The sequence below is a fragment of the Labeo rohita genome, chromosome 22, assembly GCF_022985175.1.
Source record: "Labeo rohita strain BAU-BD-2019 chromosome 22, IGBB_LRoh.1.0, whole genome shotgun sequence".
NCBI lineage: Eukaryota > Metazoa > Chordata > Actinopteri > Cypriniformes > Cyprinidae > Labeo > Labeo rohita.
The window spans coordinates 4,971,216-4,995,279 of NC_066890.1; the positions used below are offsets into that span (position 1 = coordinate 4,971,216).

The following is a 24,064-nucleotide window of genomic DNA, read 5'->3' on the forward strand; positions in this document are numbered from 1 at the left end:
AATGCATCGAGTCAGTGACATTTCCGTCAACTGTCTCTGGACTCGGACGGATTCGGGATATTTTCCGAGTCCGAAAGGCTTGAGTCCGAGTCAAGTCCGAGTAAAAATGCATCCGAGTCCGTGACAAGTCCGAGTCGCCTAAAAATTGTACTCGAGACCGGACTCGAGTCAGAGTACCCCAACTCTAGTTAATATTTTTTTTCAGAATCAGGATTAGCTTTATTCGCCAAGTGTGTGCAAACACACAAGGAATTTGTTGTGGTTTTTTAAGGGGCTCCTGGTACATACATACATACATACAACATTTAAATAAAATAAAAACTTACAAATAAATAATGATGTATAAATCTAGAACAGATGATTTATGTACAGATCGGTGCATTATTTTCTTTATATACAGCTATATAAATAAGAGATGTGCATGAGTATTTACATAATACTCAGTGTTGGGAAGGTTACTTTGAAAATGTAATAGATTACAGATTACAAGTTACTTGATTTAAAATGTAATAAGTAGTGTAACTTTTCAATTACTTTATTAAAGTAATGTAACTTATTACTTTTAATTACTTTTTGATTACTTTTCTAAATTTCTAATTTTTTCAACTGTTAATCATTTTGAAACATTTAAACCAGAGTGAACCTTACAGTAGCACTCAACACTGATTACTGTCAGACTTTTAAAATCCTGTATCACTTGAATTAAGATTATAATAAGCAAGGGATAATATACATTTTTATTTTGTGATAACAACTGGCTGAATGTACATTATGCCTCTTATTACACAGCTGCTTGATAGATTATTAGAAGTTTTGTGTCAAAATTATTGGACACGAAACACTGATCTGAGGTGAAATATTTGAACGCAAAGCTTCAATGAAGAAATCAGTTGCTAGCAAATGGCAAGTTCAAACTAGACATTTTAGGGATACAGTGCAGTCATACCCGTTTTCTTACACAACATTTCACCACATAAATAATTAAGTAGTAGTACTAGTTTGTTAGTTATCTTATAATCCATTACAATGTACAAAAAAAAAAAAAAAATGGCAACAGTTGCGTTTGTATGAAACAATAGAGCAAGTCCACGATACCAGGATGACAGAATGAAGAAATTGTACACATAATATTGAATTAAGCTTTAATATTTTAGCTAACAAAATGCAAAGCTTCCGTCAAGAAAAAGTATCAAGCATATAGCACTGACTTTTTTTTTAGCTTATATTTTTGGGCTTTTTATGTCTTTTATTGTGATAGGACAGTAGAGAGACGACAGGAAAGAGCTGGGAGGACAGAGGGGAGGGGGATCGGCAAAGGATCTCGAGACGGGAATTGAACTCGGGTCATCGTGAGCACAGTTGTGCTATACATCATAACAAGATCATAAAATAAATAACATCATAACAACGAAATAGCTATGATACTGGGTTTGAAATCAAATGTTTGCATAGTTATGACAGAAAACACTAGCATCTAAAAAACAATCTTAAAAAATAAAGTTTATGCATAAACCCAAATAGGAAATAAAACCGTTATTTAATAAGCATGTCCTGTTCTGTGTCCTAAACTCCTGAAACATTGGTGTCTCATTTTAGAGCAGTCAATGCAATTTAAAAGAAGTCAGTTGAATCTGTAAGTGGGGGTGGGTGTGTGGAAAAATTCAGATGTAATCCCCTTTGTAATCACTGGCATTTTTCAAAAGTAACTGTAATTTAATTACATATTTTTTCTCAGTAACTGTAACTAATTACAGTTACATTTATTTTGTAATTAAATTACGTAATTCCGTTACATGTAACTAGTTACTCCCCAACACTGATAATACTACAGAAAGAGACAATAATTAAAAATGGAGAAAGAAATACAGAAATGAATTGTAGAACCCAGGTAATGATTCATGTGTATCTGTTTAAACTGGAGATGGCATTTGGGAAAAAGCTGTTTTTATGTCTAGATGTTTTAGTGTTCAGGGATCTGTAGCGTCTGCCTGAGGGGAGAAGTGCAAACAGGTTGTGTCCGGGGTGAGAAGGGTCTTGGATGTTGTTTCCTGCCCGTTTCTTCACTCTGGAGATGTATAAGTCCTGAAGGTTGGGCAGGTGCACACCAATGATTCTTTCTGCTGTCCTAACAGTCCGCTGCAGTCTTCTTATATCTGATTTACTGGCTGCCCCAAACCAGACAGTTATAGAAGAGCACAGAACTGACTCAATGACAGCGGAGTAAAACTGTGTCATCAGAGCCTGTGGTAGATTGAACTTTTTCAGTTGACGGAGAAAGTACAACCTCTGCTGGGCTTTTTTCACAATTGAGTCAATGTGAATGTCCCACTTCAGGTCCTGGGAGATGTTAGTTCCTAGGAACTTGAATGAGTCCACTGCAGCCACAGTGCTGTTCATGATGGTGAGAGGGATGAGCGCAGGGGGCTTTCTCTGGAAGTCTATCGTCATCTCTACAGTTTTGACTGTTGAGCTCCAGGTTGTTGTGACTGCACCAGACAGACAGCTGCTCAACCTCCTGTCTGTAAGCAGATTCGTCACCATCCCGGATGAGACCGATGACTGTGGTGTCATCTGCAAACTTCAGAAGCTTGACAGAGGGGTCTTTAGAGGTGCAGTCATTTGTATAGAGGGAGAAGAGCAGTGGGGAGAGAACACAACCCTGGGGAGCTCCGGTGCTGATGGTGCGGGTGCCGGATGTGAGTTTTCCCAGCCTCACTAGCTGCTGCCTATCTGTCAGGAAGCTGGTGATCCACTGACAGATGGAGGTGGGTACAGAGAGCTGTGACAGTTTATTTTGAAGGATATCTGGAATGATGGTGTTGAAAGCAGAGCTGAAGTCCAAACAGGATCCTCACATAGGTCCCTGGTTTGTCCATATGTTGAAGGATGTAGTGCAATCCCATATTGACTGCATCATCCACAGACCTGTTTGCTCGGTAAGCAAACTGCAGGGGGTCCAAAAAGGGTCCAGTAATGTCCTTCAAGTAGGACAACACCAGTCTCTCAAATAACTTCAGGACCACAGATGTTAAAGCAACAGGTCTGTAGTCATTAAGTCCTGTGATTTTTGATTTCTTGGGTACAGGGATGATGGTGAAACATTTGAAGCAGGATGGGACTATACACAGCTCCAGTGATCTGTTGAAAATCAATGTGAAGATGGATGATAGCTGGACAGCACATGCTTTAAGGCAGGCTGAAGAGACACCATCTGGGCCTTTGGCTTTCCTTGTCTTCTGCTTCCTGAAGACTTTGCAAACATCACCTTCACAGATCTTAAGGGCAGGTTGAGAAACAGTAGGGGGGATGGAGGGGCAGGGTGTTGATGGCTGTGTTGTGGGACAGTCAGGGTGGGTGTAGGGTGTCAGACCAGTCTTTTGTTTTTCAAACCTGCAGTAAAACTCATTCAGGTCGTCAGCCAGTTGTTGATTGGCCTCAGTGCTGGGGGACGGGCTTTTGTAGCTGGTGATGGCTTTCAGGCCATTCCACACTGATTTAGAGTCATTTCTTGAAAGCTGTTTTTTTAGCTTTCCCGAGTAGTTTAACTTTGCCACTCTTACCTCCCTGTTCAGTGTGTATTTGGCCTGTTTGTACAAGGCTTTGTCCCCACTCCTGTAGGCGTCCTCTTTGGCCTGGCGAAGCTGTCTGAGTTTTACACTGAACCAAGGTTTGTCGTTGTTAAATGTTAATAAGTCCTGGTGGGTACACACACGTCCTCACAGAAACTGATGTAGGATGTCACAGTGTCAGTGAGCTCGTCCAGATCAGTAGTTGCAGCCTCAAAAACACTCCAATCAGTAAGTTTGAAGCAGGCTTGTAAATCCAGCTCTGCTTCAACAGTCCATCTCTTTACAGTTCTTAATACAGGCTTAGCAGATTTAAGTTTCTGTCTGTAGGCTGGTAGAAGATGAACTAAACAGTGATCAGAGAGTCCCAGCGCTGCAAGGGGGACAGAGTGGTATGCATCCTTTAAAACAGTGTAGCAATGGTCCAGTATATTGCTGTCTCTGGTGGGGCATGTGATGCGCTGTCTATATTTAGGCAGTTCGCGGGTGAGATGAGCTTTATTAAAATCACCGAGCACGATCATGAAAGAGTCCGGGTAACGTTGCTCTGATGTGATCTGATCCGCCAACAGTTCTAGCGCCGCGCTTGCACACGCATCAGGAGGAATGTACACACTCACCAGAATAAACGAGGAAAACTCCCGCGGCGAATAAAAAGGCTTACAGTTAATAAAGATAGCTTCCAAGTTTGGGCAGCACATCTTATTTAAAACCGTCACGTCTGTACACCAGCCTTCATTGATCCACCGCCTCTCTTTTTACCCGACGACTCGGTGACGCGGTCCGCTCTGATCAGCTGGAAGCCCGTTAGATGAAGCGCGCTGTCCGGAATGGTTCCGTTTAGCCAGGTTTCCGTGAAGCAAAGCGCAGCAGAGTTTAAAAAGTCCTTGTTTGTGCGGGTGAGGAGTTGTAGTTCGTCTGATTTATTTGCAAGGGAGCGGAGATTCGCCAGATGAATACTCTGCAACGGAGTCCTAAAACCGTGCTGTCGGAATTTCACAAGCGCGCCGGCGCGTTTTCCTCGCGTTGAGCGCTTGTATAGGAACGCAGCCCCTCCAACTAAAATGTCCAGTAATACGTCTGAATGTTCAAATGTTGGCAAAAAGTTATCTGGTGTCCTATTTCTTATGTCCAAGAGCTCGTTTCTTGAGAAGCTGATCGGAAAAACGTTGCTTAAGATAGGACAAACAAACAAAAACAGAAAAAGTACGAAGGAGCAACAAACCGAGGCAGCCATCCGCGGCACCATCTTGATCTTCATGAATGAAAGCGTTTCAAAACATCCCCCCCTCTGGTTTTTCCACAAATCGCACCCTGGGTATAATGTACATCCAGCTCTCCAGGACATCCAGTTGTTATCACAGAATAAACCGACAGGTTGATCAGGACTTGTATCATCCTGAAGGGGTTTATTCTGTGATAACAACCGGCTGGATGTGCATCATCCCACTTATTGTATTGTTTCTGGCCACATAAGTGAATGATTAGACACAAATTATTGATTTGATTTGAAACATTGTTTAGCTCTTTAAATGCAAAGCTTCCACAAAGAAAAACAGTTTCTAACAAACTACTGTGAACCTGGAAGTTCAGACAAGATGGACATTGAAGACATAATGTACAGTCGCTGTATGAATGTATATAAAACTGTTTGTACACAGCAGATGTTTTCCAGATGACGTGATCTTTAACAGAACGTACGTGTGCTATCTGGGGTTGTATCATTAATTACACATCTTTTCACCGCATAAATAAAGATGAGGACATACAATGTTATTTGAGAAGAAAACCTTTTAAAAAGACAAACCCTGTGTCAGAAATCACCCCCATACGCTTAAACTTTTGACAGCCATTTTCGGTGGTGTCCAAAACCGTAGTGGACATTATCGAGTGCACTCATTCAATCCCACAATGCACAGCAATAATGAGTGTACAACTGATGTATGTTCAATAGATAGTTATTTACTGAGACCAATACAAACATGTTTAAACTAGAGGACAAACAGCTTTAACTAGTGGAACATTTCACTGAAAGATTTTTGGTTTAAGGCAAAATCACATTTGTGTTTGTTCCTAGTCATTTATTATATTTAGTGTAAACTCATTAGTATGTGTTTCACTTTATTTTGACTCAATAGAGACACAGATTGGAATTCATGTTCTAAATGTATTATATTTAAAACACAAATACTGTTTTATAAATATGTATTAAAATCAGGTAGAGTCAGTAATTAATCTGATTACAGGATTTTAATGTAAGTTTTTACTCAAAAAAAATATAGTAACTGATTTGTAGTTTGTTCCACTGAACTCTGATTATCTTCTCTTCTGTTCCACCTTACAGTGTAGATAGAAGACCCATCACCTGAAGTCCCTGATAGAGTTCAATCACAAGAAATACCTGGGGTTCAATCACCAAAAGATGATAAATGCTGTATATCATAATGAAGTCTGTATATCATGGAAGAAGCTCAGATGAGTCTGTCTGGCTCTTCAGTTTAATCATATTTGTATTAAAATTATCCATAATGATTTAGATGTTTAAATGTGTTTGTCAAGTGCAGCACTTTAATGTTTCAAAAGATCTAAAGCAAATCTACAATGTGAAATTTCCATGTTCCTTAAATGTTCATGATCTCTCTTACATTTTATACACATTGTTAGTCTATTTAATTTTATACTAATTTAGCTATGTGTCTGTGTTGCTAATATACAGATGCACAATCACAAATCCTCTCATTACAATAAACAAAGCAGAAACACAATGTAAATAAAAGATGGATTGTGCAGTTTTGACAGATTAATTGATTAAAACAGGAGTTTTTACACACAGTGAGTTTGTGCTGAACTGACTGACAGCTTCAGTGTTTATAAATGCTGTGCCTTTTACCTTTTACTCGCTGTTTGTGTAATTTGACGCAATTTAAAAAAAAATGTTTTTTAGTTTTTTCAATTACACTTTCATACATACGTGTGAAAAATGACAAATATATTTTACAGTAAATCTTGTAATGGTGATTTCTGGTCACTATTATTCTATGATGGTAATTTTGTAGAGATTTTAAAATAAAAGTTTTGTTTGTCATAAAGTGTTTGTTTTCCTACTTTTAATTTTACAAATGAGGACAATCTTTGAAGAATAAACAAAAACAGTTTTGCTCAAAATATTAAAGTAACATTTAAGTTGGATAATATTCAGATGTTTAATCTCTGAAGTGTAGTGTGAAGTATTTGAAAGTGTGTCTGTCATGTCGAGGGAGTTTTTAGAAAGACAATTCCAACCCTGAACACAGAGTGTAGCAGCTCCAGTAAAATGATTCATCAATTCCAGTAGATTTTTTTTCTCTTTCTAGGGTCTTTAGACAAGACTGTTCAATCTCACCACTGCTCATCTGCTGGTCACACAGGTTCATTGTTGTTATGTAAATATGAATTACTTTCAAGGTATCACTATTTTTGGAAAAAAAAAAAAAAAAAAAGTTAATTTGCCAATGACTACACAATAAAAAAAAAAAAAAAATATATATATATATATATATATATATATATATATCTGAGATATCTGCTCTCAATCTTAATATTAGCAAATGTGAGTGATTTCCACTGAAGAGTGTTAACTTTGAGGAAACTGAAGGAATCCCTTGTTAAGGAGGAGGTTACACACCGTGGAGTAAAACTTTGTAAAGATCATTTGTTTCTTTTCAATGTCATGCCATTCTCAACAGTGCAAAAACACTTTTAAAATAAATGGATTGAAACAGTTCATTAAAAATAGTAGTTCCGTGTGGTGTCCGTTTTCTTTTTCTTAGATGCATTTTTGATAACAAAATACTCTCAAATGATCTGATTTTGTGTTGTTTGATTTTTAAATGTTTCTCCTCACTCCTTTTTATTTGGAATAAATGTCACACAAACAAATAAATTATTTTTTAGACATTGGTTTAGGACGGTCAGCTGTTGAATAATGGTTTAATTAATGAGCTCTGTTTTAAATGTAAGTGCCATATTTCAGCTCTATAATATTGTATTGTCATGAACTCTGACTCTCTCAAAATACTTTCTCTGCTCAGAAATCAGGGCACTTGGTGTAAGACTGTAGGAAGTAAGGTCTCCAAATATTTGTTTTTAGATCAATTTGATTTAATTAATGAAAAGTGCAGGAACCAATCAGTTAGATCTCTCTTTGTTAATATTTCTTCTCCTCTGATTTATTTTTTTTTTTTTTATGGGCAAATATTTTTCCCTCATTTGTGTGGAACATTTTTGGAAAGTTCTTAGTCATTACTGTATAACAAATCAAACAAGAGTCATTTAAAATAAAATATCTTGTGAAAGACTGGATATTGATTACAATTTTTTTGTTGTTGTAATTGAGTCTATTTGTGCATTTATTATCTGAAAGTCACCTGTTCATCTTTATTTTGAAATTCAATGCACACTTTTTTTTAATTTTAGAGAGAGAGAGAAAAGCATGGTGAACTCAAAAGAATCATCTCTCTATATGTGACCCGAAACCACAAAACCAGTCAAAAGGGTCACATTTTTTAGGATTTGAAAATTGAGAGAGAGATGATAGGGCACGGTATGTCATAAAAAGTCCCCCTCATTCCCCCGAACTGGACATGTGTTTGTACATCTGTTTATTCACTTCAGTAATTCAAAGGAATTTATGATTGTTATCTTATTGTTTGGGAAAGTGTTTTTGTGAAGCGGCCCATTGAAAACTCTTCAAAACTATGTGCTTTAAACTTTAAATTGTGAAACAATGTACGGTTGGTAAAACGGGATCAAGGGGTAGTTTTTATTAAAGTTTTTCACATACAGTAGAAACACTGTGACGACTGTTTTCCCAAAAACAGTAAAATAAGTCAAGAGCAGCATTTATATATTGTTAAACAATTTTGGTGATATACTGTATATAAATAAAAAATGTATCAAACACAATCGTTAAGCAGTCAGACACGTCTGTGTAAAACAAAAGCATACAATAGTTGACAAAATCTTGTAACATTACATTTTTAAAAAAGGTAGAGTTTTTTTTTTTTTTTTACTGATACAAGAGTTAAAGGAAAAGAAAAGAAAAGAAAGAGTTGAGCATCTTACGTTGATCTAAAACAAAAAAAGTATCAGATGACATCATTACTTGTCAAAGTAGTCTGGCATTACAATTTTAAAAAGGTAGTGTTTGTTACAAGTTAGAAAATAAAAAGTGTCAAACATCTTACACTGATCTAAAACAAAACAAAACAAAAAAAGACACATCTTGTAAAATAGCATACGGTAATTGTCAAAAATGTTGCACTTTTAAAAAGGTACAAGGATACAAGAGTTAAAGTAAAAGAAAAGAAAAAGAGTCAAACATCTTACGCTGTTCCGTAAAAACACATCCTCTCTCTTTGCTGCCTAACTCAAAATGAAGTTACGGGATGCAGCGATCAAACCTTGCCCCCCCCCCAACACAACCATAACACCGTAAGTAGAGACCGACACAAAGATTCAAATGTATGATAAAAGAATTAAACTAAATAAACTTCTCAAAATATAAAAATACTTTTATTAAACTGTCACCCGTCCCTGTTTACTTCACCATATTATAAAATAGACCCTAATCTAATCATGACAAAACTGTATATCGTTGGAAAGGTCTAAGACTCCTAACTAATTTTTCAAACTATTATTTGAAAAAAGTGTCAGGGCTTTGGTCTCAAATAAATACATTTAATATTTTTGTACAGTTACATCATACTTGCCAGCAATCTCGTGGGATTGGCGTCAGATAAATTTTATATTAAAAAACATTAACTTTTCTGTGAAAAAAATAAAATAAAATAAAATAAAATACAAAATAATAATAATAATGATAATAATAATAATAATTCTGTTCATATAAAATAAAATGGCTTGGGAAAATGTGCCTACTAAAATCAGTTATATTGTTAACAAGCCGACTACACTGCACTGCGTGCGCGTGCAACCTTCGTGAACAGTTTATTGAAAGATGTGTTTTTGCCATTATTTTGCCTTAAACTGTCATCGCTGCTGCTGAAAAGTAGCATATGAAGCACTGTTTACATTTATATTTTATTCTGTGATAATTCTGGGATGGCACAGCTTTTTCTTAGGGTCGCACTTGCCACCCCGGTAGATCCGCCCCTGCTAGCAATATCAATTATATTAATCCAAGGTATTGTATTTGTATATTTTTCACGCTATATTGTGTATTTTGTTTATACTTCGGTGGATAATGATGGTATCATTGATTAATGGCTGTACCCATGCCTCTTATATATTTGTGGGTATGAGTGTAAATATTGTGGACCGAAGTTGGTGCACTGAAGGATCATTTTTAATATACTGGGATTGTTTTAAAATCCACAGTTGTTGTGCACCGGTCCTCTCCTCTCTAAGGAAGTGATTGTCTTTACAGTTTAGCACTGCGCCTGATTCCCCTCCATGAGGTGGTCGCCTGCTACAGTTTAGTCCATTATATGGGCTGAGGTATGAGCATCTTTTATTAAGAGGTTATTTAATAATTGTTGTTAAGGTACAATAATAATGTGATGTATTATGTTTTGTGGGAATATTTTAATCAGTGGTGCTATTTATAAATTGTTTATAATGTTCATTAAGTATGTAATATGTTTACTGAAGACAAAATGTTATGTTTAAATTGCAGGCTTTATGCTGATTGCTGCACTGCACTGTGTTTTTTCCCACCATTTTGTTTTGTTTTTTGTTTATTTGACCATTCATTGCAGTTGGTATACAGAGGTCCATTCAAGTCTATGGGTGTCCATATTAACGTGATCTTATGTCTGTATGTTATTTGGGCTTAATGATTGGTCATATTATTATAATCTTATGGTCTTGACAGGTTTTTGTTGAACTTTCCATGTACTTAAGTTTTCTTTTGTTGGTTTGTGGTGTTTTATGCTTGGGTGGAATGATTTTTCTTTAGTACATTTGATTTGTTTTTGGTTTGGGTTTTGTGTAAACCTTCAGTTCACCGTCTCGGTTCACTATAGACCCGATATAGTCCGGCTGTGTGTGACCCCCTTCTAGCCCAAAAACCTTGAATTTGGACACATGTCATTGTTTTGGTAAAATAACTTGAGAGATGTATGATATTCCATCACGTAAGCAAAGTGAACAGCGTTTACAATGTGTTTGATTTCATTTCTTTGACATGTTCTATGTGTAGCCTGTTTGTAGCCGAGATTTAGCTCGTAGTCAGACTGGATATTTGTAGCCCACTCATAGTCAAATCTGATTCATTGAAGTTTTTGGTCAGGCAGCGCATGAGATGGTTGATATACCATCATGTTTGCAGTGTCAATAATATCTACTAAGATGTCAGTGTCATTTCATGACATGATATATATGTAGCCACGTTTTAGCTCTGAGCTGGATGGGCTATGTGTAGTCTGCTTTTAGCCCAACCGGTGAAATCGAGGCAATCAGTGTCTAATTTTAACAGCTTGTCTATAGCCCAGTATCAGACCAGTGATGAGCATGACCAAAATAGTCTTAAAATTGTTTACATGTCATTTTTCCCACTCAGCTGATTATTAAATGCAAGTAAACTTTTGAAACATTTAAATTAACATTATTTTAGATTTGTTTTCATTATTTTATAGCATTATTAAATATAGCATTATTAATTATGCCAAAATAATGCTAATTTAAATGTTTTAAAAATTTAATTGCATTTAATAATATGATGTCATGTATTCCACAGGCTGTTAAATGTAACATTCATACACATTATACGATATAATTTGACTCTCTTTCAATTTATATATAATGTCACGGGGGCGGAGCAAAGCGACAGACACAGTGGGCGTGACGTCAGGCCTCGGAGAGGCTTTTATTAAACAATAAAACAAAGTGTCCAAAAAAGGGGGAAAAAGTGTCCAAAACAAAAGGGGGATCTGGTGTCCTTTAGTGACGGGGTTCCGTGAAGGAGGGGTAGTGAAATCAAAAGGGAAGGGTCCAGGTAAGGGGCGGAGTCCGGCTTGTCGCAAGCGCTCCCCGCTCAGGTCCGGGGTGCGAGGGCTATACTTTAGCGGCATCGTCCTCCTCCACCTACGCGGGCGCTTCTGGGGGATAACACGGCCCGGCATCCTGGCCCGTCAGCCGGTACGGGTATGGTCCTCATCCGGACCCGCGGGGTCCAGCATGCATGTCCTGCGGCGCTGGTTCCCTCTTCACCCCTTCCTGGACCCACGAGGACACCAGCGTGCATGCACGGGAAGAGACCGGTCTCCTGAGGAGAGGCGCGCTCGGCATTTTAACAGCGGCGGTGATGAGGCTTCATTCACATCAGGTGTGCCTCATCACACGCCGCCAGACCTGGATGTTTCGGCGCCCCTCCTCCTCCCACACGCCCACTCCCGTCGGGAGCCTGGTGAAGGGCGGCGATTACCGACGGGGTGCAGCTGACAATAACAAACAGGCAGTCGACTCGTCACATCCCCCCCCAAGCGACATCCCCGTCATCCGGTCGCCGCCCACGCAGGAGTGCTACCTTCCTCAACCAGGCTCCAGCGGTCGGAGTGGGCGGGGATTCCTCTCCGGGCGACTCCCTCTCGCAACGCCACCGGACCGGGACAGAGAAATTGAGTTTTTAGTCGACAGCCTCAACCAACCGCAGGGTAAGTGATATTAAATGAAACAAGTCACTTACCCCTTTAGCGGCTGGGAGGCCGTCACCGTCGTCTCTCCGTCCTCCGGGTCCGAATCTCCATTGACTTCTTTTGCGAGCGAGAGGGATGACGTCACCAGGTGATTCCCACTGCGCTGCCTAAGCTCCGCCCATGCCCGCATTCTCCACCACTTGTCACGGGGGCGGAGCAAAGCGACAGACACAGTGGGCGTGACGTCAGGCCTCGGAGAGGCTTTTATTAAACAATAAAACAAAGTGTCCAAAAAAGGGGGAAAAAGTGTCCAAAACAAAAAGGGGATCTGGTGTCCTTAAGTGACGGGGTTCCGTGAAGGAGGGGTAGTGTTCCAAAAGGGAAGGGTCCAGGTAAGGGGCGGAGTCCGGCGGCTGCATGGCGCTCCCGCTCAGGTCCGGGGTGCGAGGGGCGGCATTTCTTAGCGGCATCGTCCTCCTCCACCTACGCGGCGCTTCTGGGGGATAACACGGCCCGGCATCCTGGCCCGTCAGCCGTTACGGGTGCGGTCCTCATCCGGACCCGCGGCCGAAATCGTCCTGCGGCGCTGGTTCCCTCTTCACCCCTTCCTGGACCCAAGAGGACACCAGCGTGCATGCACGGGGAAGAGACCGGTCTCCTGAGGAGAGGCGCGCTCGGCATTTTAACAGCGGCGGTGATGAGGCTTCATTCACATCAGGTGTGCCTCATCACACGCCGCCAGACCTGGATGTTTCGGCGCCCCTCCTCCTCCCACACGCCCACTCCCGTCGGGAGCCTGGTGAAGGGCGGCGATTACCGACGGGGTGCAGCTGACAATAAGGGGGGGAGGCAGTCGACTCGTCACAATAAATATGCAATTACAATTCCCAGCTGCTAGATGACAATTGTAGCCCTGCTGAGACAGGACTACTGGCAACGCGAGACTTGAAAGTTAGTAGAGATCACTGTTGCAAGATCCGCCATTTTGAATTTTGTTTTTACACGAGAGAACACTAAGTTTACCTGTGGGAAATCAACGGGTAAACAACAAATGATAAAGGACTTTCCTGCTTGGTCGTGGTAAGTATATGTTTTCATTGTTTATCTATACTTTATTTGTTATCATGTGTAGGAACCGTGACATTTTAGTGAAGGGAGCAGATCATAGATGATAGTGATCCCTATGGACTAATGTTAGGCCCCACTGTACAGCATGCATGTGATCAGAGGATTAATTGCAAAATTTAATAGATAATAGAGTGAAAGTTCATTTGTATGTGTTTACAAACTCACACGATTTTAAAACAGCAAACAACAGAACAAAAGCTTTGATTAATCTATATTAATTTATACAGTGAACACACATTCAGAAGAATTGGACAAATTGAGGAGGAGTTTCTACATCTGGAAAAGCTGTTGGAAAAAGAGGAGATCCGGGCAGCAATGGTGTTAAAAAACAAACAGACAAACAAACAAAAAAAATCTCTCCAAAACAACATTTCCTCACTAGAGCTCTCATCTTTGACAAATTCAGTCATTTATTTGAACTATTATATTGAATTTATGACTGAACAATGGCTTGTTACATACAGAGAAAGCATGAGCTAATTGAATAGAGTATCTTTGTTATTGTACAAGTACAATAAGATTTAGTTTGAAACTTCCAAATTGACGCTAAAGCTCAAAAATACAAATTATTTCAAATTGCAATATAAAATGTTCAATTATAAAAAGTTTGCAGCAGAATTAAAATAGTGCAAATAGCTCAGATGTGCAATGCAGCATTAAAACCTAACCGGTACAATCAGAAGACATAATGTAATAAAAACGGTAGGGGTGAATAATTATTCCATGTACATTTAAGGTTAATGTGTGTACTGGGTTACATTGTAGTTACAGCAGCATCACTGTGTTGTTATGAAATTAGTTGTGCCAGACAATTTTGGACACTTTTACACTGACGCATATAATACTACCTGCCTGACATTGGCATGTGTTATTCAGGTGTCAAATTGTGCAGAATTGAATGAAGAAATCTCAAAGACAGTGTCAGAAGGAAGCTGGAAAGGTAAAGTCTTCAAAATGTGCCACATTAATCAAACATTGTGGTGTCAATACTTAATGTTACAGCGCAAATCAGAAATGTAAAAAATAATTCCTTTACTGGTCATTTTAAAATGTCAGTGAACTTTGTCCACAATTGTTAACCACCTCAATCTGTTTTAAAAACTCCCTCATGTTCCCTCATATTCAGACCTTTCTCTCTCTGTTCTCTCTCAGAAAGCTTTTCTTATGCTATTTGTTTTTTCTTATTTTGCAGATGCAGTGATGACCAACTTGTACTTGAGGAATGCAGTTGGGAAACATTTTGTACAAAACAAAAAAAAACAATAATAATAATTTCCTTTGAGTTCACTGTTGGTTGTTTTATTTGTTAAAATAAGTAAACCAACAAATTGATTAATCTTTTTTTTTTTTTTTTTTTTTTTTTTTTTTTTTTTTTTTTGTCATTTATGTTTTAATGTTAAGTGTGATAACATGCTCTTGATTTGTATAATTTATTTCTTTTAAATATAATGTATTTAATATATATATATATTTGTTGGTAGTCGTTAAAAGATTTATTCACACAGTCATTATCCGTGATTTAAGAAGCTCGAAGTTCGGCCGCGACTAAATAAATGTAGGTAACGTATTACTTTTGAAAGATTAGCAATATTAGCAGTATGTCAGAAGTTTTGGAGAAGTGTCAGATCAATGAAGAAATCGACTCTATAAAGCCTCCAAACACCTTGAATTCGCGTTGGGATTGAGAGGACTTTTTCATTGAAATTGCTTTATTGATAAAGAAAACGATGTCAGTAAAGAGAATGAGGCACAGGTATGATAGAAATGTAGATAATTCATGTGTTTGAAAAGCTAATATATGCTAATAAACATAACACGGGTCATGTGCGATTCATCTGCATTCAAAAGGGCAAAAGGAACATTAATGTCAAATTAATCTAATCTAATGTAAGAGCAAATATTTTGCAAATATTTAATTTGTCGTCTTTAGATTAAATCGCCATGGAGTTTTATTATGATAATGCAAATTTTCCCTGAATAAGCTTTCGGGAATATATAGGTTTTGTCAGCCACACTTGAAGATGGGTTACATGTAATATTGTAAACGTTTAAATTAATGTGTTAATTAATGTGTGTTGTTTTTTTGTTTGTTTTTATTTTACTTGATGTCAATTAACTGTAATCGAGTTCAGCTCAGCCAGCTTTAAGAATACAGTAATTTAGAATTGATAACACATTATTAATATTATATTGACTGTTACAATGCAGATGAGACTGTTAAATTTACACTAACATATCAAGATAATTAAATGTTTAAGGTCTGAATAGCAGAATAAAACAACAACAACAACAAAAAAAAAAGACTAAAATATCATCTCTTCTTGATCTTCTGCATAATTAACACATCTTTATTGATTTTTCTTAAGTGAAATATATAATTAGAGGTACCTCTGATTATATATTTATGTAAAACCATCATGAAATTAATTGTGCTGACTTTTTTTAATCGCATGTCAAGCTTACTATACAGTACATGAATTAATAGAGGATTTCAGATGCTGTTTAGGTCAAATGAATGTGTTCACAGAGTGCTTTGTTTTCCCAGTTTGTGTTTTAAGTGAACTGCACTAAAAACCTGAAGCAAACTGTACTCACACCACTTCCTGAGGTCGTCAGTGTGTTTGGACTTTGTGGCTTTCTTGTAAAATTCAACTGAATTGATATCAAACACCCTGGAAAGAAGCAATTCTGTGTTTACCCACTGTATGTATGGTGCAGCATATTACAGATGTATGTATTTGTAAATGTTCTGTGTCATTCTGTGTTTTTAAAGTACTATATCTTAATTTCTGCAGCTAGATGAAATGGATTCCAGAGTTGTCAGGCTTAAGCCTGTACGTGATGCTGAGTGCCACATAAAATCAAGAACTGAAAGCCATACCTTAAGCAGCGCTTCATGAACAAGTTCAAAGGTACGGTGCTCCATATGCTGGAATGACTAAGCGTTTACTGATTTGTAATGTGTCAGAATTATGTACACATTCAGTCACACTTGTCATCATCGCTCTAGGTTTGTCCCTGGACCGTACAATCACATTAGTGAGTTGAAAATCATGTAAATGACATTATCAATTACTATATTCAAATCTGCTTTTCAGTCAGATGATGGACTCAGAAGATGGACTTTGACATTGCTTGTCATAAATCATAAATCATTTTGTTTTCAACAAAATAATGTTTATGTTCAGACATTTAAATAACCATATATATTAACAAAAAATATTTATACACACTGATGCCTGTGGTAGCACCAGTAATAATCGAAATAACCTTTCAAACTTAATTTGATGATCCATTTTATTCACAGCAAACATGCAATGTGTAGTTAACTATAAAGTTTACTTTCTTCTTCTCTCAGTTCAGCAGCCACTCACAGAAACAGATGAATCTGTGTGTGAATCTGACAAACTCCCGATTCCCTGACTGTGTTAAAGAAAAAACAAATATGGTGGCATCTTTAGTTCACATTATTTTGTGTCAACTAATATGATCATTTTAGTAGTTAAAACACAATATACAGGTGCATCTAAAAAATTAGAATATCATGATGAAAAACTTTTCTTTTTGTAACTTGTTTAAAACAACAACAACAACAACAACAAACTGAAACGTTCATATATTCTAGATTTATTACATGTAAAGTAAAAGTTTGAAAGTTTATTTTTAAAATTTTGATGATTAGAGTTTGCAGCTCTTGAAAGTCAAAATCCAGTCAATACAGTATCTCAGAATATTAGAATATTTCGTAAGATCAAACAGAATGGTTTATCAGGACATTGTATTGAAACCATAGGCATATTAGTTAGACCATATGCAGTGCTTCATAATTTAACAGTGATGTTATAAAGAAGGGGCTCGGTTAGTGCTGGGTGATGAAACCAAAAATCTGTTTCACAGAACTTTTTAAGATTCTGCTGGTTTCACAGTTTATCACAGTATTTTCTTCCTTTAGCTTGAGCAAATATTTGACATCAGTATTTACGTACATTCATTCTCTCTTTTACAGATGAAGCAGATGCCGTTATTGAGATGTCAAGACCCTGTTTGCCAGAAGCAAGTTCAGAACAGGTATTGTGTCATTTTGGTTGCGTGTGCTTACTTTATATCTGTACAATAGAAAGTTGATGTAGAGACTTGAGGTAGAGCTACACACTGTTAAACAGAAAACACACTGCATTGTGAGGATAAAAAAACGGTTTCTCAGGAAATTGTAGTGAAATTATAGGCATTTTAATACACCATATATGAAACGGAAAACTCAAATGTAAATATTCTAATATTTTGAGATACTGGATTTTTGACTTTCATGAGCTGTATGCTCTAATCATCAAAATTAAAACAAAAAAAACCTTTGAAAATGTTTTACTTTTATATACAGAATATGTGTTCTAAAAAAAAGTGTTGTTTTTGTTTTTGTGTTTTTGTTTTTTTTAAATAAATTGCAAACAAAAAAATGAACTTTTTCACGATATTCAAATTTGAGATGCACCTGTATATGACGGATGTCATTATGTGAGGGAATGATGCTTTACATAAAAGCCTTTAAAAGTCCCAGAATCTGGTGTTTAAACAACCAGAACTGCATTTTTAGTTTTAAAGGGGTCATGAACTGCCTTTTTTATTATTTTGTACTGCTCTCTGAGGTCTTATAATGTTATGATTTTTCTGATGTAAAAATCTTGATCATTTAGAAGTAATACTCTGTTTTCTGTCCTGTTTTAACCTCCTTCATCAGAACACTGTTTAAATAGGCATGGTGGATTGTAGACTCAGAAGGAAGCATCCACTGCTATGTTTGGCTAAAGGCCTGTTCACACCAAAGACGATAACTGTAAAGATAACAATAAATGCTGTGAATCAATCTGCTGTTGGTCACGCGGCTTCACTTGATGAGTTCACTGAGCTTAAATTTTGGAACACATTGAAATGCAAAACATTGCATGTGTATAATTGGAAGTCAGTGGAACGAAAAGTGCAGCGTGACGCCCCTTAGTCATTGATCTTCTGTGGAGGCGGTGTTTAGCCACAGTGGCTCATTCCACAACCTGTCGTTTTGGCAGACTGCCTTCAATATAAGCTGTATTAAGACTAATCAGAAAGTTTTAAGTTCTGAAATATACAATGACCTCTTATATGTCAAAAGTTCAAGGGAATTTAAATGGAATAAATGAATACACTTTTTTATTAAATAAATAAATATTTTTGAAAACTAACATTTTCTACCTCACAACTGTCATGCCTGGTGAAGTGTAGAGTATCAGTTGAGTGGATTGATGTCAAATGTAAAGGTCAGTATGAACCTTCAATAGACTCAATTTGTTGACTTGATTTTTCAAAATTGACATATCTAGTTATGTTAAATTGTTGTTTTAAAAAAATATGCATAGTGCATAAGCACATTGTGTAAAAGTGCATAGTGTATAGTACATCATTTGGGACGCAGTTAAAGTCTTTCAAGGTAACAAAATAATTTTTACTGTAATTTTCAAGTACAGTAAGTTTAATTAGTAGTAAAATTCAATACAATAAATTAACAAATATTAAAATAAAGCACTATATAGACTATATACATCAATTATACATCACTTTTTATTAAACTAGCTGTATTAAAGTTCTTCAGTCAAGAGCAGTGATTTTTTTATTTATTTATTTTTTTTTTTTCCTCTTTTGTGTTTTGTTGTTAAATTCTGTCATCTGTCAGTTGTCATAGGGCCAGTTTTAAAGGAGAAGTCCACTTCCAGAACAACAATTTACAGATAATGTACTCACCCTCTTGTCATCCACGATGTTCATGTCTTTGTTTCTTCAGTCGTAAAGAAATTGTTTTTTGAGGAAAACATTTTTCTCCATATAATGGACTGATATGGTGCCCCGATTTTGAACTTCCAAAATGCAGTTTAAATGCGGCGTCAAACGATCACAAATGTGGTTGTAAACGATTCTAGCTGAGGAAGAAGGGTCTTATCTAGTGAAACAATCGGTTATTTAAATAACATAATTTATAATTATAATAATAATTTTCTTTTTGCAAACGCTTGTCTTGTCTTGCCTTGCTCTCCTTGAACTCTGTGTATTCTGGGTCAAGACAGTTAGGGTATGTTGCAAAAAATTTATTTTCTCCTTCAACTTCAAAAAAAATTTCAAAATCACCCTACATCACTGCAGAAGTACCTTTGCAAAGTGAACATGCAAAGAAAATCAAACACCCTTCATAAAAAAGGTAAAACAGCGATATAGGATGATTTTGAAGTTGAGGGAGAACATGAGATGGGAGTTTTTCAATTGTTTCACTAGATTAGACCCTTCTTCCTCAGCTAGAATCGTTTACAACCGCATTTGTGATCGTTTGAAGCTGCATTTAAACTGCATTTTGGAAGTTCAAAATTGGGGCACCATATCAGTCCATTATATGGAGAAAAAAATGAAATATTTTCCTTAAAAACTTTTTTTTTTTTTTTTTTTTTTTTTTAAGAAAGAAAGGCACAAACATCTTGGATGACAAGGGGGTGAGTACATCATCTGTAATTTTTTTTTCTGGAAGTGAATTTCTCCTTTAAACTACAAAATGCTTCTAAAAATGCATTATGCCTTATAAAAATCTAAACAATTAGGCAGTTATATTTGTTGTATAAATTTAATTGTTTATATTTAAGTGTAGCATTTTATAAAATAGTTTAATGTTACAATACACACCGCCCTACCCCACCACAATCTGTCTGTAAAAATCTTGACATGTAGTGACCGTTAATTTGAAGCAAGAGAAACTGGAAGAGTGACTTTACTGTGTCAGACACGTGACACTTCACTCACAGATAACTGGTCCAATTTCAGTTTTAGATCTGTTATCTATAACAAGGAGGTTTTGTTGTGGCTAAGGGATCTCAAATCGGACACATCTCTGACACAAAAAAGCCACTCCCTCAGTTTTTCTTGCCCCAAATGAACAGTCACTTCACGTCAGGATTTTTACAGACAAATTGTGGTGGGGTTTGGGCAATGTGTATTGTGACATTAAACTGTTTTAGAAAATGCTAAACTTCACATTTCATCCTTTAAATCCTTTTTAATTTCCATGATGAACGCGATATTGTGTAGCCTGACGATGAACTATTGGCTCTGTGTAGTAAACTATTATTAAGCATTTAGTTCAGATACATTTTTAATATATATAAAGGAAATATGTAATATAAAATAGTTTTAAAATCGATAACAAAAGCTTTAAAATGACTACGGGAGGTTACAAGTTAGGGATGTAACGGTATGAAAATTTCCTATCACGATTATAGTGACCAAAATGATCACGGTTATCAGTATTATCACGGTATTGTTAAAATGTGCTGGAAGTGTTCAAAAAGTACTAATACCTAAATTACTTCACCAAGTTTTACATTTAAAAATCAACAACCTTATAAAAAATAACTTTTTGTTTACCTAATCAGTAAAACAATAACAGTACCAATGATGTCAGGATTTTAAATGACAACATGACTGACAACCTATATGGCATGTTCAAATATCTAAAGTAAATGATCAAATAAAGCTTTGAAAACGTTTCATAAAAGGCAAACCTCACATTTCAGCCTTTAAATAAAGAAAAGAGTTAAGTCAAAATAATAACTGATTAATAAATGATTATATGTTTTTTTTTTTTATCTGCTCCATAAATCTAGATAACTTATCTGAATTGTTTAAATGTGTAGAATCCACATAAGCTTGTTTTTCATCAGCTGGTCAAAATTTAGGCTACAGCAAGGGCATGACAATTCAGTCTGTTTTTTGGCCAGACAAAAACTGCACACAAGCTGAATGTAAATGTAAGTCTCTGTAAATCCACTGTATGTCACTAGATGGCGCTTATGGAAAAGCTGAATTACAGCTGTTTCTGTGAACTTCGTGGATAAAGCAGCACTGCGTCAAGAACGCTACTTTAGATATTACTTGGCGTGAAGATGAAAACAAAACGCCATCGAATCTTTTCTGAAGACAATCAGAACCTTTAGAGGTACATTCATATAATTAATTCATTCATATATTCATTTTATTTGTATAATTCCCGATTTATGTTTCTGCCAGTGGGCAACCCCCAGTTGCGAAGTGAAACGCACGGACTGCAAATACATTAGTTACCAAATACAAACATTCTGTCTATGAGGGTTGCGCTTCGCTAAATAAAATGATTTAATAAATACCTGTTTACAATAAGCACTTACTCGCGCGTACACAGGACAAAGTTTGAGGGCGCATATGTAATATCTAAGGGTGCGAAGAGCCATTATCACTATATATTTGGGAGAGCAAACCCGCTGCAATCCGAGAGATTTGTGCTGGTACTGTAGCAAAGGGCTACCTGGATGTTTAGGGCTAGTAAGTTATCGTAGCGAGCAGGGGGTGTCGGTCAGAACACTCAGAAGTCAGAAGCTAAATTCAACCAACTTTATTGATCATAAGACGAGATGATCAACGATGTGAGAGGAGACAGCCTTTACATAAACTTGAAACGTTGTCTAGATGGTAGGATATGCGAGGATGAGCTGAGTTACTGTGAGAGAGATTTGGGTACTGAAGTCAATGAGAGCTCTGGGTATCAGTCAGATGAAATGAACGTCCTTAGCTCTATTCAGTCTCTAAATGCCAGCAGCCGAGCACATTGAGAAGGTGAGGCTGAATCATAGGCGAGTCATGTATATTTCCCAGCAGGAATCAACCTTGCAGGCTGTCAGATATACACTCGTTACCGCAGTTGGTCAATCACGATAGACTGGACGATTATCCGTGTACAGAAGTGGACTGTATGATTGTAGATATGCAGGGCATATGCATACAGGGTTTGTGGATACGTGTGGTTTATCTGCAATAGAAAACACGGGACCCATCATCAGAACTTAACATAATAAACTAACATCATTGACAAACCTTATAGGCTGCTCCCCTCAAACTGAAATACAATAGTAAACACTGAATATAACATCAGATTTGTTGACGTCTACAGAATCAAGAATAACGGTATAAACATTAACACTCAAACTGCACTCGTAGATACATCAGACGCAGCACATACGCTTAACATTATCACGTAGCATAGCTCGTTTGGAAACTGCGTCACATTAACAAACGACTGTAAACCAAACAGCAGGATAAAGCGATCGTAACTCACATGTATAGGACGCACACGTCACAAAATACAGTCGAGCTGAGGCTTATAGGTGATAATCAATGTCTCTGGTGCTCGTTATGCAGAGAGTCCGGTCGCTAACTGCCACCGATACAGACTATCAGCTCCGTATACTCACGTCAGCGCAGAGCGGCTGCTACGTTATGTGCGTCTTTCATAATCAAAGTCAATGCGGCAGCGCTCAGTCACTATCGCCTTTTGCACAGCCGCCCCCAAATTGCTTGCAATTTGCTCTTGTAAAAGGCTTATTCTTAATTTGGAGACATTGATGGGAATATCTCATCATCCTCCGCATCCGGTATGACTGGAAGAGCAATAAGCCGAGCAACGGGCCGAGTGTAGACTTTGTCCTTAATTTGTACATCGACCGATCGGACATGCCCATCCACACTTGGGTGTACTTTAACCACTCTGCCAACGGGCCAGAGTGCCCGCGGAAACTGTGGGTCCATCAGCAGGACCACTGACCCTACTGTCAGATCAGCTGATGCACCGTGCCACTTTTGTCGACATTGAAGAGCTGGCAGGTAGCACCTAATGAATCTCGCCCAGAAGTGATCTGCCAGGACTTGGCAGTGCCGCCATCTTCGCCGGCTCAGTCCCTCACTCTTAGGGTACACCACTGGAGGGAGCGCTCCATCCAGCCGCCCCATTAAGAGGACATTTGGAGTTACAGCATCCAAGTCGGCAACACTGGAGGAGGAGTAACCCAGTGGTTTTGAATTCAGTATAGCCTCAACCTCTAGCAGAACTGTATGCAATACTTCTTCAGAGACAGATTGGACTCCGATGACAGTGTACAGCGCTGTCTTAACAGACTTGATCTCCCTCTCCCACGTACCCCCGAAGTGGGGAGCGGCAGGGGGGTTAAAGTGGAAATCAATCTTCTGCCTGGCTAGGAGTTGTTTGAGGTCTGAGGACATGCTGTTGAACCATTCACTGAGCTCTTTCTCACCTCCTCTAAAGTTCGTACCCTGGTCCGAATAGAGCTCTGCTGGACTCCCCCGGCGGGCGACGAACCGTCTGAGGCTCATCAAGAAGGAGTCCGAATCCATAGCGTGCAGGATGTCCAGGTGTACCGCTCGAGTAGTAAGACATTTATAGATGATGCCCCATCTTTTCTCTGAGCGCCGTCCTAGCTTCACTTGGAAGGGTCTGAAGCAATCGACACCGGTGGAGTAGAAGGCCGGCTTGTACAGGCGGAGACGAGCCACGGGTAGATCTGCCATCTTTGGGATCGACGGCTTAGAACATTTTTCTCCATATAATGGACTGATATGGTGCCCCGATTTTGAACTTCCAAAATGCAGCTTTAATACGGCTTCAAACGATCCCAAATGCGGTTGTAAATGATTCTAGCCAAGGAAGAAGGGTCTTATCTAGTGAAACAATCGGTTATTTAAATAACATAATTTATAATTATAATAATAATTTTCTTCCCGCAAACGCTTGTGTTGTCTTGCCTTGCTCTCCTTGAACTCTGTGTATTCTGGGTCAAGACAGTTAGGGTATGTTGAAAAAATTTATTTTCTCCTTCAACTTCAAAAATCATTTCAAAATCA

At 37.7% G+C, this 24,064-nt stretch overlaps 1 protein-coding gene across 7 annotated transcripts in view; it reads left to right on the top strand.

The window, feature by feature from the left end:
• The window catches only part of LOC127154001 (ribonuclease inhibitor-like), a 32,704-nt gene extending 26,101 nt beyond the window's left edge, over positions 1-6,603 (top strand). For 2 of the 7 annotated variants that reach the window (XM_051095353.1, XM_051095352.1), the window contains exon 8: positions 5,911-6,601. In XM_051095353.1, the coding sequence (XP_050951310.1) occupies positions 5,911-5,935 (25 nt within the window). In that variant the 3' untranslated portion in view covers positions 5,936-6,601. Of the gene's footprint in view, positions 1-5,910 lie in introns of all 7 variants that reach the window. The other 5 variants (XM_051095350.1, XM_051095348.1, XM_051095347.1 and 2 more) reach the window with 5 other exon arrangements.
• The last annotated feature ends 17,461 nt before the right edge of the window (positions 6,604-24,064 follow it).